This window comes from Dromaius novaehollandiae, chromosome 5 (assembly GCF_036370855.1).
Source record: "Dromaius novaehollandiae isolate bDroNov1 chromosome 5, bDroNov1.hap1, whole genome shotgun sequence".
Lineage (NCBI taxonomy): Eukaryota > Metazoa > Chordata > Aves > Casuariiformes > Dromaiidae > Dromaius > Dromaius novaehollandiae.
Genome location: NC_088102.1, coordinates 10,537,127 through 10,554,525, shown reverse-complemented (window position 1 = coordinate 10,554,525; position 17,399 = coordinate 10,537,127). Strand labels below are relative to the sequence as shown.

Sequence of the window (17,399 nt, the reverse complement as noted above, 5' to 3'; positions counted from 1 at the left end):
ATCCAAGTTACCAATTTTGAAAGCTAAAGGCCTCTCTCCCCCTGCTCCTGCATGTACATGATTTGTTTACCCAGTGTAATTTGAATGGTACTGAGAGACTTTATTCTGATTTCCCTTGGCATACAGGGGTGGAAAATCAGGCTCTTAATTTTGAAACTCCTGTTCAGTGACAGGATGACCTCTGCATTCTAAACCTTGGTGTTATATTATATATAAAAATAATATATATTTTATATATAATTTTATATTTTATATACAATATATATTAATGTATATTATACATTGTTATACTGTATATAAATATTATATATATTTTATATATATAATATAAATAAAAGTGTGTGTGTGTGTGTGTATTCTGCAGCTGGAGTATGAGCAGGTTTTTTTTCTGTATGTGTATATTTTTTTAATCCTGAGCCAAGACCTTTGAATAGCTATAGCAGAGCTAATAATGTCTAGGAATAATATCTTCTCTATATGGTAACTATCTATAGCTTCTACCTAAATCTTTTATGCCAAATTCAATATTTTTATTTGTATGATTTATGATGCTGACTTAATTTGCTTGCAGTGATTTAGCATTATGATAATCTTGGTAACACAGTGAAGCTTTTAAATATCGTAATTTTAAATAACTTGACAGCTTCTGTGTTTGGTGGATCTTCATTCTCCAGGAAAAGATGGAAAGGAATGAAGTAATATCCATAGTGAGATAGAAAACTCTGGGAGCCCAGTTTTCAAATAAGGCATTTGCTGTCAGGACATCTCAGTTCTTCCCATACAATGAGGACCTGGGTGGCTGCAGGTCAGCAGAACCTGTTGGGATAAATGGGTAGCCTCCATTCGCTTTCCTGTAGCATATCATTAACGATGGTTTGCGAGGCAGGAGGAGAACATGCGGGTGTGGACTCCTGCAAATAAAACCAAGCACCACAGTCTCTGCTTCACTCAGAAAAAGCCTTCTTTTGCTTGTACTTGCAGCTAACTGGTAAGGTGTCTGCAGGCTTGAAAATTGGGCTCTCTCTAGAAAAGGACTTCTGTGGGTCTATGAGGAGTCTGAAACATATGCTTCCTGTATACAGAGCTTCTGTGCATGGAAAGCTAAGTCTGTGATAATAATTTAATATACTGTAGTTAATAAAAGTCATTCTGCTTTTTCATTGGAATTTCTCATTTCAAATTGGTATAGTGGATGGCAGAGCCATGGTTTAGTGTTGAGATAAACTCTGACAAATGTGTTGTTTAACCTAAAATCTGCACAGAAACTCTCCTTTCTTTGTATTCTTGGGCTAGTTTTGTGTTACCTTTTTGCCCTTTTGTAGTTATTCTTTGCTACTTTCCTTGGTCTGAAACCAATTCATTTTTTATAAGCATCAAGGCGGAGACCACAGGGTTCAGATTACACTTCTACTTCGGAGGAAGAGTATGGCTCAAATCACAGCTCCCCTAAACACAAACGCTCCCATACTTCAACAGCCACACAAACACCGAGGATACGTGGTTCTGGGCTGAGCAAGCAGAGACACAATGGCAGAGAAACAGATGATGATGAAGACTTTGATGATCATCCGGATCCCTACAACTTCATTGCACAAACAGCAGAGATAGCAGAAATAGCCAGGTGAGCTGGGGCTATGTGCGTCAACAGATATGCTGAAAATGGGTTATTTTTCATGGTGTTCAAATAAAACCCAGATGTGGAGGTGGAAAGACAGGCACTCTTTCATCTTGTTGTGTCCCCTCTGCCCTTCAAATTTGGACATCAACGTGTTCAGACTTGAAAGGGTTTCATGAAGCTTTATAGCCCATGCCAGGCAGTGCTGGTTGTACCTCCTCTCTAGAAAACGCCAAGTGCAAGGAAGCTGGGTTGTATCTTGGTTTGTTTTTCCAGTTGGACTGGGGACAGATACCCTCTTCTAGCCCTGGTAAGTGTTAAAAGATGTTACTGTCCATATCTGCTTGTCATTGCTTTCTGCTGGAAGTTATCGTCTGTGCACAGACCAATTCATGTGAACTGTCCCTAACACTCTTCAGATAAAATCAACTGGATTAGCTGAATATATCCACTGTTGAAGCTGCTTTGCTGGAAGCCAGTGAGCGAGCAGTAAGCAAGAGCTTCAGGGCAGGAGCCTCTTTGATTGGCACAGTTGAATCCAAACAAGAAAATCTATCTGAGACCCGTGTGTTAACAAGTCATTGCTTAGCTTGCTGTCTGTGTGTACAGGACCTACTGTATATTTGTGGTTGCCTGGAGGACTAGAGCAGTAAAGAAGATAAATCCCTCTTTTGAAAACGGTGGCATTTGAGGTCTGACATCTCTAATATGCCAACTGTGTTATGCCAACTTTCCAGAAATACAGGTCTTCTGTTGTACCGGCCATACTTGAAATACTTTCCGGTTTAAGAAGCTGACTTCTGGCTGCTGGTGGTTAGCGTTTCCACATTGTACGTATCAGTTGCTATGCTAATCTCAAAAGGGCTTTTCTTTCATGAAAGTTGCTTGCAGGCTGTTGGAAAACGTGTCAGCCTTCAAACAAAGCTGTATTACCTGTGCGGTGTGAAGTGTGTGTCGGGGCAACGTTGACTTCCCTTCGCATCGGTATTCCTAGCAACGGAGAGCACTTTAGGTTGCAAAAGCTATAAATAAGTGATTGCATCAGATTTGTCTGGCTCTGCACATTGCAGAACTCGGTCAGGCAGTCTGCTTCATTCGTAATTGCAGCTCTGATTCCCCTTGCTGCTCCCGAATTAACTGGGAGGGGTTTAAAATAGTCTGAGTTAAAAGCGAAAATGCCACTTGTTTACAATAAGCAAATCGCATGGTGGATGCGTTTGACTGCTGTATCTGAAACCAGCACATACAGGGGGCACCTTAGGCAGGCAGATCAACATACTTTTTAATTAGTTCAGTTATGCATTTTCTTTCTGAGGAAATGTTTTGATGAACTCACAGTTTTACTACGTTGCTTCTTTCTTTCTTTCTTTTTTTTTTTTTTCCAATTAAAGAAGAAAGTGTCTTCAGATGAAGCTAGCCAGCTGGAAGATTACTTCTTCCTTTCAGGAACATTTCTTTAAAATTAGCACAACAGTTACTTTTGGTTTTGTTTCAGGGTTCTTTTTTTTTTTTTTTTTTTTTTTTAAGCTGGGCTAGTAACAATTAAGAGACAGAATTTTTTTGAAATCTAGAACAAGTAGAGCAAAATGTTTTAACCAGTGTCAACTTGACACCTGTCAAGGGGCTTGAAGTTTCAAGACTTGGCTTCTGAAAACTAGGCCCCTCTAAGGTATGCCATTCATCCGTTCTGGAGAGCCTGGAGGCATGTTTTGATTTATAGTCTATAGAACACAAGGGAAAAGGGAAGAGTATTTAGGGTTTTATTATTATTTGAGTAATAAAGAAAAAAAGCTTTTATTTTCCTAGGTGAGCTGTAGCCATTTTGTTGTATACCATACTTACAGTAATTTCTTTAAGGCCTAAGGACTTAATGTTTCTTGCACAGTGGAGAAATGTTTGCATTGTTGTTGGGTTTAAGAGGTCCCCCCCTCTCCCCCCCCCCGACTTAAACCATTGAAATCTGGAAATAAGCCATGAATATCATGGTCACCTATGGTTTTGTTAATCTGATTTTCCTTGTATGCCCTTTTTAAGGGAAAAGAAAGAGGTCCCCAAAAGAAAATGGGTCATGTTCTATTTAAAAAAGGAAAAAAAAAAAAGTGGATGGGGAAAGAATCAAGGAAAGTTTCTTTATGGGTTGTCTCCAATATTTCCTGGTGGTGTGTAGAACTTGCTTCCCCCCCCCCCCCCCCCACAGCATTACTTTGAATCTTCCCTCTGCAAAGGCACAGATCAGATCCAATGTGTGTTTCTTCTGCCGCTGAAAACCTCGGGGAGGCTGCTGGCAGAAGCGCCCCAGATAAGAGGAGCTTGTGAAGGCGCGCCCTGGCCACCAACTGCCTTACCGGGGTCTAGAGACCGCTGGGATTTAGCATGATGGGTGTGAGCTTGTGTGAGGGGGAGAGCAGTGGATTTATTTTGTTCCTCTTGTACCTGGCTGGAGCATTCCTTGGTGCCCTCAGGGGTGGCTCAGTCTTGGGTGCACTTCCCAGCCCACTCTCCTTAGCCCCTGAAGGGGTTATAATTTGTACAAGCTTCCTGTGGTTGGCCAGTAAAAAATCCTTTGTGGCTGCCCTTTTTACATTTATACCTCACCTTTATTTTTTTTTTTTTTAAATATGTTAATATAAAGCTTTGTTTTATGATGTGTCCTAATGGCCCTCCTGCATGCTCTGTGCTTCAGATTAAGCCAGACCTTGGTAAAAGATGTGGCCATCCTTGCTCGAGAGATTCACGACGTTGCTGGAGACGGGGACTCGCAGAGCTCGTCGGGGACGGGACCAAGCACCTCCGTCAGCTCTGTGCCCAACACTCCTGCTTCCACCATATCAGCGAGGGAAGAGGTAAGATCGCAAACGGCAGAAATCTCAGCCTCTGAATGCTAGCAAGTGTGTGGGGCCCAGTTGTGGTGGCAGACCGAAGGACAGCGTCCCCAGTTACTGCAGGATTAAGAAGAACACCTCCCTCCACCCCCCAAAGACCCAAAAAACTCATAGCAGAAAGATGGGCTGCAGTCTATTTATGGTGCTGTTTATTTTGCCTTCCCAAATGCCCTAGGCAGCCTTGCAAGAAGTGGGAGCAGGCTTTTCCTTAGCAGGGCTGTATGGGTATCAGGGCAGGCTTGGCTTGTTCGCAGCATCCTTACTACGTCTCCAGGAAGCAGTAGTGTCAAAATGGTGTCAAAATGTTGGATTCATCTCCCCAGGACTTGGTCAGACCTTGGTCCCTGAAGTCTGTATCGAAGGAAGAGTATGGGGTGGCATGCTGTGCTCCTAGTGCTGTGAGGGCTTTTGGGCTGTTTTAGTCTCGTTGACTAAGTCAAGGTGCTGACCGAGTACTCTGGCTGCGCACCAGAGCTGTGTATTTTGTACTTGTGCTGTGTCCTTTGCCGTGCAGGTGTTTCTTAAATCACTTCCCTCCATCTGCGTATTGATGGGCCAGGGCAGGACTCGACTCCTTGCTCTCCAGCCAGCAGGCTTGGGCAAGGATGAAGGGAATTAGCTATTTCCTTGAGTGTAAGTGTCAGTGGTCTTAGCAGCTGTAGAAGTGCTGTCCTCCAGCCCTTCGGATAAGCCGCGGCTTCCTCCCAAACTGTGTAACGCAGTTTGGCTGCGCTGGAGAGGGAAGGAGAGAGGCGATTTCTTAATTTGGCTTGCCAGCACAGCAGCCCAGGGGCCAGCGGAGGTTAGCAGCTCAAAGTAAACTGCCGGCTCACCTGTGGGCTCCAGCTGCTAGTGCAAAATTGTTTGTGCTCTTTTATTTACTGTTCAGATGGGCCTCTTGGCTCTCTGTTCTCTGTGAATGTTGTGAGAATTGCAGGTCTGTCCTAAACAGGTTTCAAACAAGAGAGTGTTTGGAGGCCCTGTGACTTTATTGTGTTCATTATTGAAGGTGCAAAGCAGAAATTTAGGCAGATTCCCAGAAGAGCAGGTGCTTGTGGCTGTGCATGTGTTAAGCTATGGTCAGCTGTGGCCTTCACAGGGAGGGTTTCTACCCTGGGGTGTTTTGGCTTTGTCCAAGCCTGGGGTACAGGAGTGTTTCACAATAGCTCCAGGCTCTGAGATGTAGTGTTTTATTGTTTTGTTCTGATTCAAATGCCACACCTGCAAAACTGCCTTTTTTTGTTATTTGTCTTGAGCCATTATGGTGACAAATCTACCCTACTTTAGTTGCAAATTGAATTCTGGCAGCGCTTGGTAATGACCAGCACTCAGCACCAGCTTCCTGCTAGCAGAGCACCAATTTTTTTTGTGTGTGTGTGTGTGTGTGTGTGTGTGTGTGTGTGCAACCATAAGCCAGCCGATATGGGAGATGTTTCCTGCTGTTAGATATTTCTCCTGTAGGCAATGCAGAGAAGGAATGATACTTTAAAAAACACATCCACTGAGGATGTTTTCACTCTGTGGAAAATGATGGATCCAAGGAGCATGGTAGTGGTACTGAGTGGGTTACTGGGATTGCTTGGCCCTGGGCTAAATGAAGGTTTTTCTGCATCCAGACTTCTCAGGGCTGCTACATGCTATGTGGGACATATCAGTCGGCCCCCTTGCAACAGCCGGGAGAGCAAATGCAGGGCTGTGTTTTGCTCTGTGTGATGCTCCAGGCAGTACCCACCACTGCAGCGGGGGGTTGGTGAGTTTTTGAGATCATATGGTGGTATAAATGAAGGAGCCCTGACAGGAGCCCATGAAGACAGGTCAGGAGACATGATGCCAGACTGCAAACTAGCAATAAGAAGAATTGCAGATGTGAGCGTGCTTCACTCTGAGGCTCTGTCTCCTGCCTGGTTCCCGAGCACAGTGAGGAGGGTATTGCTCACCCTTGTTGGCAGTGGTGTGAGAAGCTCCTTTTTTTCCATATGCTTCTGGTATTGCATGCTGGATCTGTGTTATGATGGTTGTTCTAGCTCAATGCAGGGAAGTCCTGTGAATTTTGTGAGTGTTTATTAAAGAACTTTATATTAAATATTCTAGTAAAGGGCACAGTGATGGGAAGCTTCTATAGTAATGTTTTAGAAATATCTGGTAAAATTCGGTTTACTTGTAGTATGTGAATAAGCAATGGGTGACCATCTCCCTTGCACAGCTCTGGTACATGCAGTGTTGCATGCCATTCTTCTAGCTCTTGATTTTTTGCTACTAAATATTTGTTCCTATTCTAAGAAAGTGGAAAAAAATGCAGAACAAAACTGTTGATACTGGAATTACTTTTGAGGGTTTAGTAGCTGGCCATAAATTTCACTTTGGACCTGTATGCAATGCAGCATTTTTCAGCCTGAACAAATTGCTTTTTAATTTTTATCCAAGTTTTTTTATCCAAGTTTTGTAATAGAAGTAAAATCATGTGTGTGCTCTTAAAAGTTAAGATAGAGCCTTAAATTTAAGCCTTACTCTTTGTGTTTTGTCCCTTCAGGTCCAGTGTTGGCTTGGATGTTAACCAGGGAGGTTTCAAGTTCCCTAGTGTGTGTTCAGGGTGTTCTTGTTTTTTGTAGCTCTCAGCTGTGTAGTATATGATAATACAGATTCGTGGAACACTGAGCTGAATACTGCTGAGCAAAACAAAAGGTGTTCAGCAAGGGTAAAACAAAACATTCATGATTCCTGTCTCCCAAAGTCATGGGTTGCTTGGGATGCCTTGGATTGTGGGTGTGTAGGTTTTACAGGAGCAAGCTTTCGGCAAAGCTGAGCAGTCAAACTGAAAACTCAGCTGCTGCCAGTAGAGTCACCTGCATGGCATTCTTTAGGTTTGGTCTTTTTTCTTTTTCTTTTATTTTTTTTGTTTCTTTATGTTTTAAAGCTGATAATGATACAGCAAAAAACTCAAAACAGCAAAAAAGTCTCAATTAGATTTCTTAAGTTGTTGCTTAAGGTGCTTAGTACGACTGTTGGTATGCTGAGAGGAAATGCTTAAGGGATGACAGAACAGAAAGCATGAGAACAGATCAGGCCGTGTGTTAAAATGTCTTGGTCATGATGGAAATGATGCTGCTGCTCTTTTCACTGGTTGTGCTGAGAACTTCCAGGCCATAGGAGTATCTCCTGGCTACCGTTCACTTCTGACGCCGTTTCCACCACTGCAGCCAGCCTAACTTATTAATTGTTTCTGCAGTTCACAAAAGGATGCTTAAAAAAGGAAGCTTACCATCTAAACACTTTGGCTGTTGCGCCCCTGTAGCGTAATGTCTCATGCCTCTCCTGCCTGTTGATAACCCGAGTGCTATTGCGTAGTGCGTGGGGAGCCTGGACCTTGGATGGCACACAGTTTCCTCTTGATTTCGCTCTCGAGAGCCGTGTGCTGTTGCCAACCAAAGCACCTCCTGGACGATATTTGCAGTCCTCTCTCTGTGCTCAGAGAGCTGTTGGATTTTACCCAGCACAGTCCATTGCAAAGTAACTGGGGAGCTGCCCGCGACCACCTCTGCAGAGCTGGTTAGTGACCAGATTCTCCGCCTGGCTCGGTGCATGCCGGGGGGTACCCGCGTGCTGCTCCTCTCCAATGCGCTTGTGGGAATGTCACCCCAAAATAATGACACCTGTGTTCTCTTTGATACTTGCTGTCACTGTCATTCAGGAGCATTGATCTCTCTGTTTCTGTTTTAACACAGATTGCTCGTAGATCTTTTCGGCTGGCATATCCATCTCAGGTGCACTTTCCATCCCATTATTTTGTATCTCTGTCTTGCCGCTGTTACTTTCCTCACCTTCTTTTAGAGTTTTTGTCTGTCGGTTAACCCAGCAGAGTGGTTGTCCTGTCTCTTCTGTTTTTCCTGTTTATTTGCATTATCAGTGGTTTTGTGTTGCATTTTCATCTCTTCCATGTGTTACTAAATGGTTTCTGCTTAATTTTAATGCCACTTTAAAGTTACAATGATCTTTTAGCTTGATATATTAAAAGATAAGATATGAGAAATCAAGGCATTTCTGAGTTTTAATCTAAATTCAGAAAAAACAAAGATGTACTTTTCAACTAGTAGTCAAACTCTCAAAATTATAAACCTGGAATAGCCCCATTGAGTTTTGTGGGATGACTCCAGTGGGTAGATGTTTGCAGGACTGGGGTCTAATGATTTGGCTAGGAAACCATACCTGTCTGAACAAGACTTAAATGAATCAGTGTTCCTCTGGGGCTTGCCTGAAAATCTGTAATACCTGCAGTGACTGCCTGTGTGCCGACTTCCTTACTAATTTTTAATGACACATTACTCATTATTTCCAAGTTGGTGCAGCACATTCCAGAAGCAAGTCTGAACTACCAGAAAGTGCCTCCAGGATCAGTAGAACTGAAGGATTTTGACCAAAATATGAATGATAATAGAGAAGAGGATCCCTCAAGAAAAACAAGGACAAGAAACCGTGAGGAGGCAGGCACCTTTTTTAATTACTTTCCAAGTTTATGTATGATGTTGCTGTAAGCTACAGTATGCTCTTTCTAAGCTGCCAAAGGTGGTTACTCAAGGAAGTGCACTTCTTAAGAGCCCTGACTTGTAGCTATAGAAATAAAGTGTTAAAAAAGAAAGCAAAAAAGGAACAGAATCACCGTTAAACCAGCGTTGACTGGAAGTTTCCTCTTGTGTAAAACTCCACCAAAACCTGAGGCTTGATCACTTGCTCTTTGGGGGAGGCATTCACAACGTCAGAGCCCACATAGGCTATTGCACTGCTTTGTTAAAGAAAAATAGAAAAGGCTCAACTTTTTGAAACGTGCCGCACCAGTGGTTTAACGACTGGAAATCTTGGTGTGAGAGCAGTTGTTCCTAATCAGTAAAGGCTCCTTATTTTCTGCCATGGGCGCGCTGGTTGGAGCTGTCCATGGAGCAGCAGTGGCAGAAGCTGGACCTTGTGACGAGTCTGTGCCCTGGGCTCAAGTGCCTTGGCACAGCAGGCTCCCTGCTGGGTCCCTTGCAGGACACGAGCCCCTCGTTCTGCTTTGTTGCCTCCAGTGTATACAATTTGAATAGCAACTATTCCCTTTCTTCCGGGGTGAGAGAGCAGGGCAATTTGGGAGTTACAGGATGGTACTAAAGGATGAGGAAGCCTGGCCTGAAACTCAAGGCTGGGGATGAGATGGGTGAGGAGCATAGTGGGGCAATGGTGCCTGGGAGAGGAGGAGTGGGTTGCTGAGGTGCTGCTGGTTGGGCTGGTTGTTGTCCTGGTCACTTTCTCCATCCCTGCTCCACTAGAGGAGAGTGAGCAGGGGCAGCGGCGGTGGGCTCCCACTGGAGGGGAGAGCTGGGCACAAGTGCAGTCAGACCCAGCTCCGCAGGTGGAGCATGGCTCGAACCAGCTAACGGACTTGGACTGAGCCGTTGATTTGATTTTAATTCTGTCCTGCAACTTGCTTGAGGCAATCTCTGACCCCTCCCTTAGAGAGGTGCCAAGGTCAGATAAAAGACGTGGGTCCAGAGTGCCCCGGCTGATGTAGGAGCACGGGAAGCTTTTGTGGCAGAAGCTTGTGGATTCTTCTGTGTTACAAAACTCAAATGTTTTGGCTTTGGGTTGGGTTTGTTTTTTTTTTTTTGATTTTTCTGTTGCTTTTTGTTTTGGATTCTTTTCTTTTTTTTTCTTTTCTTTCTTTTTTTTTTTTTTTTGCTTGAACTGTGACATAAATCACCTTACATGGTTTCAGGGAGACTGCTTGTCTTCCCAAGGGACTTCTTGGGTTGCGGGTCTTCCGTCCCCCCCTCCCTTTTCCCCATAAGGCATGGAAAATCGTCTAAGCTTTTTCTTTCTTTTAGTAGAAGAAATGCTTAAATAGTTCTGTAACTGCAGACAATTCTGTCTCTTCCTATACTCTTGTAGAAAACAATCTGAACAGGTTAATATTAATCTTTCTGGCAAAGTGATGCAATAAAGCTGTGTGCCTTCTTATCTCCCTTGAACTTCACATATCATCCCCATAGACAAAGATGTTCCGGTGGAGATGGTTTAGTCTGAACATTACCAGTTTTGTATGCTAGTTTTACTAAAAGATTTTTCTATCTGATTTCTTTTATATTTTAGGTGATCTTTGACAACCTGATGTTGAACCCGGTGTCCCAATTATCCCATGCAATCCGTGAAAATACAGAAAACCTAGCTGAAAAAATGAAGTAAGTAATTTTTTGTCCCTGATCTGACTTGCTGCTGAGTTCTTTTAAGAAATGCAGATCATGAATTTGTTGCTGGTGTAAGATAATTAGTTGTCATCTTGGAAAGTCTTGTAGTCTAGATGAAGGAAATCTAGATGTAGGGAACAGTATGTGTAGTGTAGCAGATGTAACAATTACTTCTCATCTCTTTTCTGACCTGTTGGGATGAAGATGCCTTAACTTTGCCTTTAAGAAACCTCATTGTAGAAAGAGGAGGAAGAAGAATGTATTCTTGTGGGTGGGTCGTCTCCCCTCTCCCCCATCCCAAGACTCTGAGAAAGCGTGCAGGTCACCAAGGCCTGTGAAGGCTCCTCAAAGCCTCTTCTTGCCCTAGAAGCTATCATTTGGGGAAGGACTTTGGATTGTTCCTAAATTAGCTGAAAGGCTCTCTGTCCTGTTGCTAATCCACTAATTTCCTTTGTTGCCACATCTCGTGATAACTAGGTCTTTTATTTTTAAGCAAGCAGATTTTGGGTGGTGATTTTAAGACTTATTCCACTGTGTGTGCTGCAGGATTCTGTTTCAGAACTCGGAAAGGGCCTGGGAGGAGATGGAAGCCAAAATTAACTCGGAAAACGAAGTGCCGATTCTGAAGACATCAAACAAGGTAAGACCATGAGACCCAGTGAAATACCAAAGGCTTATGTCCATGGATGCTTTGTAAGACACCAGCCAAAATAACATGTTCTGGCACTTCTCAAATTCATTTCTGAAACTGTTAGTCCATTTGTGTGTGTTGAACTGCCATTTTTGTTGCTGTTGTAGGGAGAGACAAGGTGAATTCCTCCAACCAACAACAACATTTGTATTACTGTCACTTTTACCAAGCTCTTCCTTTGTAACTTCTTTGAAGACCCAGTCAAGATCTTAGCAGATGTGCAAGTTTAGGGTCATTTGGTCTTATTTAAACATCCTCCAGAACATCCCCTACAATTGCAGTTCCCACAGCTTCAGTTGTAGGCAGGTGTTTCTCATGGATCTTTGTTTTCTTTGTCTATTGCAGTTTGATAACAGGGCAGTAAAAATGCCCCAACCCTGGGGGTGGTATTTACACTCTTGTAGTCTCTTCTTGTGATTTATGGGACTGCCAGGAGAGATTTAAGTAATGGACCCAGCAAGTTTGCTTAATATTAAGGGCACATATAACTCTGTGCAGGAGCTGTGCCTCAAGGCTTAGCTCTACAAAGATATCTTCATGGCTAATTGCTTATACTGCTCTAGGAGTTAAGCTTGCAAATATCTTTGTAGATCTGTTCTTAAGTGGGCGTTGAGGCGCCTTTGTACGCTTAATGTCCAGATATCTGGCCAGCATTTCAGATCTCAAAACCATCGTAGTTATGAAATGAGTGGTTTTGCAGCATATGGGAGAATGAGGCAGAGCAGAGGTTGCATGGAACACTGACCAAATCCTGCTAAATATAGGTACTAGCTTTGCTTTTATTATTCAGTAATATAGTAACTTGAGCAAAGTTGGAACTGAATGTGAATATACTTGATTGCAAAAGAGTTTCCTACATTAGTGGAGTACTTGGTTAGTTAACTCTATTCTGATGCATTTGTTTCTAGGAAATCAGTTCTATCCTGAAGGAGCTCAGGAGAGTTCAAAAACAACTTGAAGGTTAGTCACTTTAAATGTTCTTTTTGTCTCATAAATGCCAGTAAATTGTACAAAATAAAATACTGTGGCTTGATTTGCCAGTGAAAATAGGGAAAGGAGGCAGTAGTTCAGTTTGTTTGCACAGAGCTCTCTGACAAGTGCGCATGGAATGAACAGTAGATTTTTCTTCTGCTGCCAACTTTTAAGAAAATTGTTGACTTCTGAAAAGTAGAAGCTATTGCTGTGGATATACTCTGAGGTAATTAGCATATTCATATAAGATGAACTGGCAAAGGTCTTTTCTGCTGAAATACTATATAACAGCTCTTTTGGCCAACAAGTTCTGTGTTTTTGGCTCTCATTGACCTGCATCTTGCACGTAGAGCTCCGTGCAATAGAGAAGGCAAGATAATCTCAGTAGAGGCTTCTTGCATCATGTAAAAACTTAAAGACATGTTAAAAAAAAAAAAATACAAGCATCATTCCAGCCTCTTGCTAAAGGCTTGCCATTTTGCTGCTGTAGTTTGTCTTCTGCAACTTAATCAGGAAGCTTAAAGTGCTCATAACTTCAGTTTGGGAGAGGTTTTTGCATATTTAAGTTGCTTAGATCTAAATCTATTAATAAATAAAATACTGTGACTAAAATGAACACAAGCACTGTTTATAGTTTTGAAGGCAACAAAACTTCTGTTTAGAAACTCTTCTGAGTGCTGCTAATATGTGTGTGTGTGTGTGTCTTTTTTTTTTTTTTTTTTTTTTTTGTTGTTCTTTCTTTCTTTCCCCCAGTCATAAACGCTATCATTGACCCTACTGGAAACTTGGATGTGGTTGCCAGTAACAAAGCATCTTCTGCTGCTAAGCAATCTACAGCCACTAAAGTCAGGACTGCTAACACTTCTGGGTCCACACTGGAGACTTTGTCCCCAGCACAGATGAGAAGCTACACACAGAAATCGAACTGTGGGTCTTCTAGCTTACAGGATTCAAATTTCATTCCAGATGGAGAGAAATATGTGATCTGATACAGTATTTTGTATTGCTATCATATTGTAATCTACTGTTGCATTAGTACTGTGTATGAGTGGTTTGTGGACAGTTTGTGTGGAGCAGTTGTTTAGATTGCTAACACATTGCACAAAAAAAAAAATCTATGCTGTGAGGGTGAATGGCAAGTCTGTGTATGCCTTTTAAACAAGACTAGCACTGTGGAGCAGCACACATTCAGCATAGAGGCAAACTGATTTTTAGAAAATTACTCACTTATTCTTCCAGTGTGCCATAAGAAAACAGGCTTTACATACCCTCCATTCAGTACTGCCGAAGCTAAAGTGTTCTTGCATTAGCCTGTTTATAATTATTCAGTTGTAATGAGGCGCGATTTAAAAAAACACTTTGTTTGGCACTAGATTTGTTTTGGTTTTGTTTGTTTGTTTGTTTTTATTTTAGAAGTGGAGCATTACAGCTCTGTTGGAATCAATGTGCAAATTCAACAGAATGATGGTGCAATATAGCAAGTTTCTAGGAGAAACTCTTACTACAGTTGTATAAAAAGTCCTTTTCAATGTTTGTAAAAAGGAGGCAACACTGAAGTTGTGTATCGTGTTTTCAGTCCAAAAACCAAAATAAGATAGAACCCTTTGTTTTTCCAGGGAAAAGTGTAAAAGTTAACTATGATGGTATGAATGTAAAAACTACTAATGCAGTTACTGTTTTTGACCATGTTTCAGGCCCAAAATTTCAGGTGTAGGTACGAAAAATCGGGTCTTACAGTTTAACTTGCCAAATTTTCATGACTTTGGTACAATTGTCATCCTTAAGCTTGCTTTTTTTTTTTTTAATATAAAATCTTCTCACAACGAGCTACAAATGCTCCTGGCTGGGCCAAAGACAAACATGTTCGTGATCAGCTAATTGCTAAGAAAAACATCTGTTCCAATGGCTCATGTAATAAACTTAATTGCACAGTTGCTGTGAACTAGTGTTCACTTGATGGCACTCTAAAAATAATGGCTTAAATGTAGCTCCACCTTTACTGCTAGTTCTGTCATGCGATTTTTTTCAATGCAGATGTGCTTGAAAACCCACCATCTTCTGGTATTCTTCAGAAACTATTCAACAGTGTCAAGCAGTTGGTGCATTTGTGATTTTTGTCTGGATTTTATTTTTGGTCTGTTACGATCCTAGGAACACTAAGGATTATTTGCAGTTGCACTGAGCAATTTCTTGTTGAAAAAAAGTTGCTTTTTGTATTCTGTCTTTCAGTTAAACTGCAAACTTCTAAGCAATTTTTGTGGCTTTGTTTTAAGAGGAAGAATTTTGTTTTTGAGGGGACCTCTTCCAGATGCGTTTGCTCCCAGTTTGGTATTTTTCCCTCTTGTATTGATTCCTTTTTCATTCTTGGTCAATAAACAATGATCAGGTAAAGAAATCTAATCTTCTTTTGTAGTTATGGAGGATACATGTATTGGGAAAGGTGAGCAGATGAGTTCCATTTTGCCCTTATACAGTGTGTCATTTAACCAGTGAAAATGCTTTCCCAAGCTTGACTGCTTCTTGTGTGCTGACTTCATATTTTGGGATGGGTAGGGGTTACTTTATAGTTAGCTTAAGTAGTTACCTGAGCTTTTTTGCTAGGATATTGTAAAAATGGGAACCAGTTAAGATAATTTAAATGTATAGGGATGTTCACACAGTCTTTAATCTACTAGCAAAGAGCACGATTGCTTTCCTGGTGAAGCCAGTGGAAGCTTCCTATTGATTTCAGCAGAAACAGGATCAGTCCCAAAATGGGAGTATGCCAACAGGCCATTAGTTTCTTTTGAGTGCGGAAGGTGCTGGCTGGCAAACAGTAGGTATAAATATCCTTCCAAGATTTCCAGTAGGTAATAAGACTCATCTGCTTGTGTGGAGATGCTCTTCTGTGAAGAAATCTACTGGATTTCACATAGATGATGACAACAGTAAACATACTCTGCAGAATTAAAAAAAAAAATTGTCCTTGATATGTTCCTCTGCCTGTAATATGTGCGTTGTCTGAATGTGGTATTCATTCAGTCATTTATTCTGATCTGTCTTTTCTTGAGATACCTGACTGTGTCCTTGATGAATATCATAAGTGGTAGAATTGTCCCTGACGTAGACGATACACACTTTTTCAAGCCCTTCTTGTCTAGGGTTTGATATGACTAGGTGCTACCCCAACTCACTGAGAGTTGAAGGACCTTCACAGATAAGGTATTGCTGTTAGTTTCGGTTCTGCTATGGAGACACATTAATTACTCAGCCATCTGATTTTTATTATTACTTGTTACCACGTTTCCACATTTTCATGGCTAGGCTCTAGTGGATTTTGTTTCTCTACAATGTGTCCATCATGTGACTTCTGTTTACTTTCACTTGAAATTTGCTTGATTCTTCTTTCATACATGAACACATCAGGGATGGATTTTCTTCCTTGGTTGCTCTGTTCTGAATTTGAGAGATAGTCCACGGACACCTTACATCAATTAAGGCAGCCCATAAAATATGGTACCTCTACAAATGACTAATAGGGATGCAACAGTTGGTGTCTGTTAATAATTTGGAAAGTGTATGTGCAGAGTAGGGGGAGAACAGCTTGATATGTTTTATTTATGACTCAACCAAAATATAAAATGCTTCTGTGTCCTGACACAACATTCATGCTTGGATATTTGTATTCAAAACAGTCTTGGTAATCAGTGGTGAAATGTAGTCGGTTTTTCTGTATTCACTGCTTCTGAAGTACACCCCATTTGCACTTGTCTGCTCCAGATAAGCCAAAGAGCTAGCCACGTGATTATAACTCCTTTATTCACTTTATTCATTGTTCATTCTTATAATCAGTACTGTATGCACCGACGAAAACATGCCTCTGTGTGATTCCAGTGTGAACATAGCAGCTGCATAGTGGTGTATCTGGTTGGCCTGGGATCAGTGCGTGGGATTCCTCTTGGCTTCAGTGAGCTGTGGATGGGCTTTTCCTTGAGCTTGGTAAGGGTGGCACTGACCCGTGGGTCATTCTCATACCATGTTGCTGTCATGTTTTTTGTATTTGACTAAAGAAATGTAATGAAGGGTGGGATTTTCAAAGTTTGAGGAAAGCAGGTATTCAGGTTGTCTTGGTTGTCTGTACAGTTTGGGTGCCTGATGCCTTGAGCACCTTTCAAAATCCCAGTCCTTAGTTCTTCCATTATACTTGAAAACCATGTTCTCAATTCAGTTCTTTCAAATGTAAAAACTTGTTGCTCTGTTATGATGGAATGAATGTAAATTCCTGAGAGAATGTGTACAAGCTTTGTGAGCGAGGACCTATATATCTACAGCAATGTCATGTGGTCATGCTGCAGGAGAAAAGAACGTCTACATCATCTTTGAGTATTTTAGTAGAGGTAAAACTAGTGGAATGTTTACATACAGCCTACTGAAAAAAAAAAGAAAAAAATGTAAAGTATTTAAGTACAAGATTCTACTAGTTTTTTCTTTGGGTTTGCAGATCACACTGGCTATTTTTGAAGTTCAGTAAATGTGTATAACTTCTGCAAAAACCAGACAGAACTACCTGTTCACTTTTGATGTGCCCTGTGCTGAATTGTGCCTATTTCACTATCTGCTGTTGTTACGCTGCTGATTCTGCTGTTCTGAACTGTTCACTGGATCATTCCATTTGCATGCAACACAAATGCAAGCTGAGCTGTCTGAGAGTGAAGCTGAAACACGTTTGTATGACTTCAATTGATTAATGACTTTCTCTTTTCCACGCCCTCTTGAAATGCTGTGTATAATTTGATTTGTTTCTCCTACCCTTATTTTTTCTGCGTTTGTTTTTTTTTTATGGTAATTTATTTTTGTTTGGATTATAGGCAGTATATGTACATTTTGTTCTGAGGTGATATTGTGGATGTCTTTAAAAAAATAAATTGTTATTTTATATAATTTTATCATAAAGTTGCTCTAATAAATCATTCTTTTATCATGTGACAGTATGATTCTGGGTTTTTGTGTGTTAATTCTGGGGTAGGGGGGAAGCATGTGATTGGAAG

At 41.4% G+C, this 17,399-nt stretch overlaps 1 protein-coding gene across 12 annotated transcripts in view; it reads left to right on the top strand.

Moving 5' to 3' along the window:
• CEP170B (centrosomal protein 170B) overlaps positions 1–17,342 on the top strand; it is a 59,865-nt gene extending 42,523 nt beyond the window's left edge. For 6 of the 12 annotated variants that reach the window (XM_064511991.1, XM_064511990.1, XM_064511988.1 and 3 more), the window contains 8 exons: positions 1,372–1,621; positions 4,299–4,458; positions 8,220–8,258; positions 8,832–8,975; positions 10,615–10,703; positions 11,256–11,349; positions 12,309–12,360; positions 13,126–17,342. In XM_064511991.1, coding sequence (XP_064368061.1) covers positions 1,372–1,621; positions 4,299–4,458; positions 8,220–8,258; positions 8,832–8,975; positions 10,615–10,703; positions 11,256–11,349; positions 12,309–12,360; positions 13,126–13,361 — 1,064 coding nt within the window. In that variant the 3' untranslated portion in view covers positions 13,362–17,342. The remainder of the gene's footprint in view (positions 1–1,371; positions 1,622–4,298; positions 4,459–8,219; positions 8,259–8,831; positions 8,976–10,614; positions 10,704–11,255; positions 11,350–12,308; positions 12,361–13,125) is intronic. The other 6 variants (XM_064511997.1, XM_064511994.1, XM_064511995.1 and 3 more) reach the window with 3 other exon arrangements.
• The last annotated feature ends 57 nt before the right edge of the window (positions 17,343–17,399 follow it).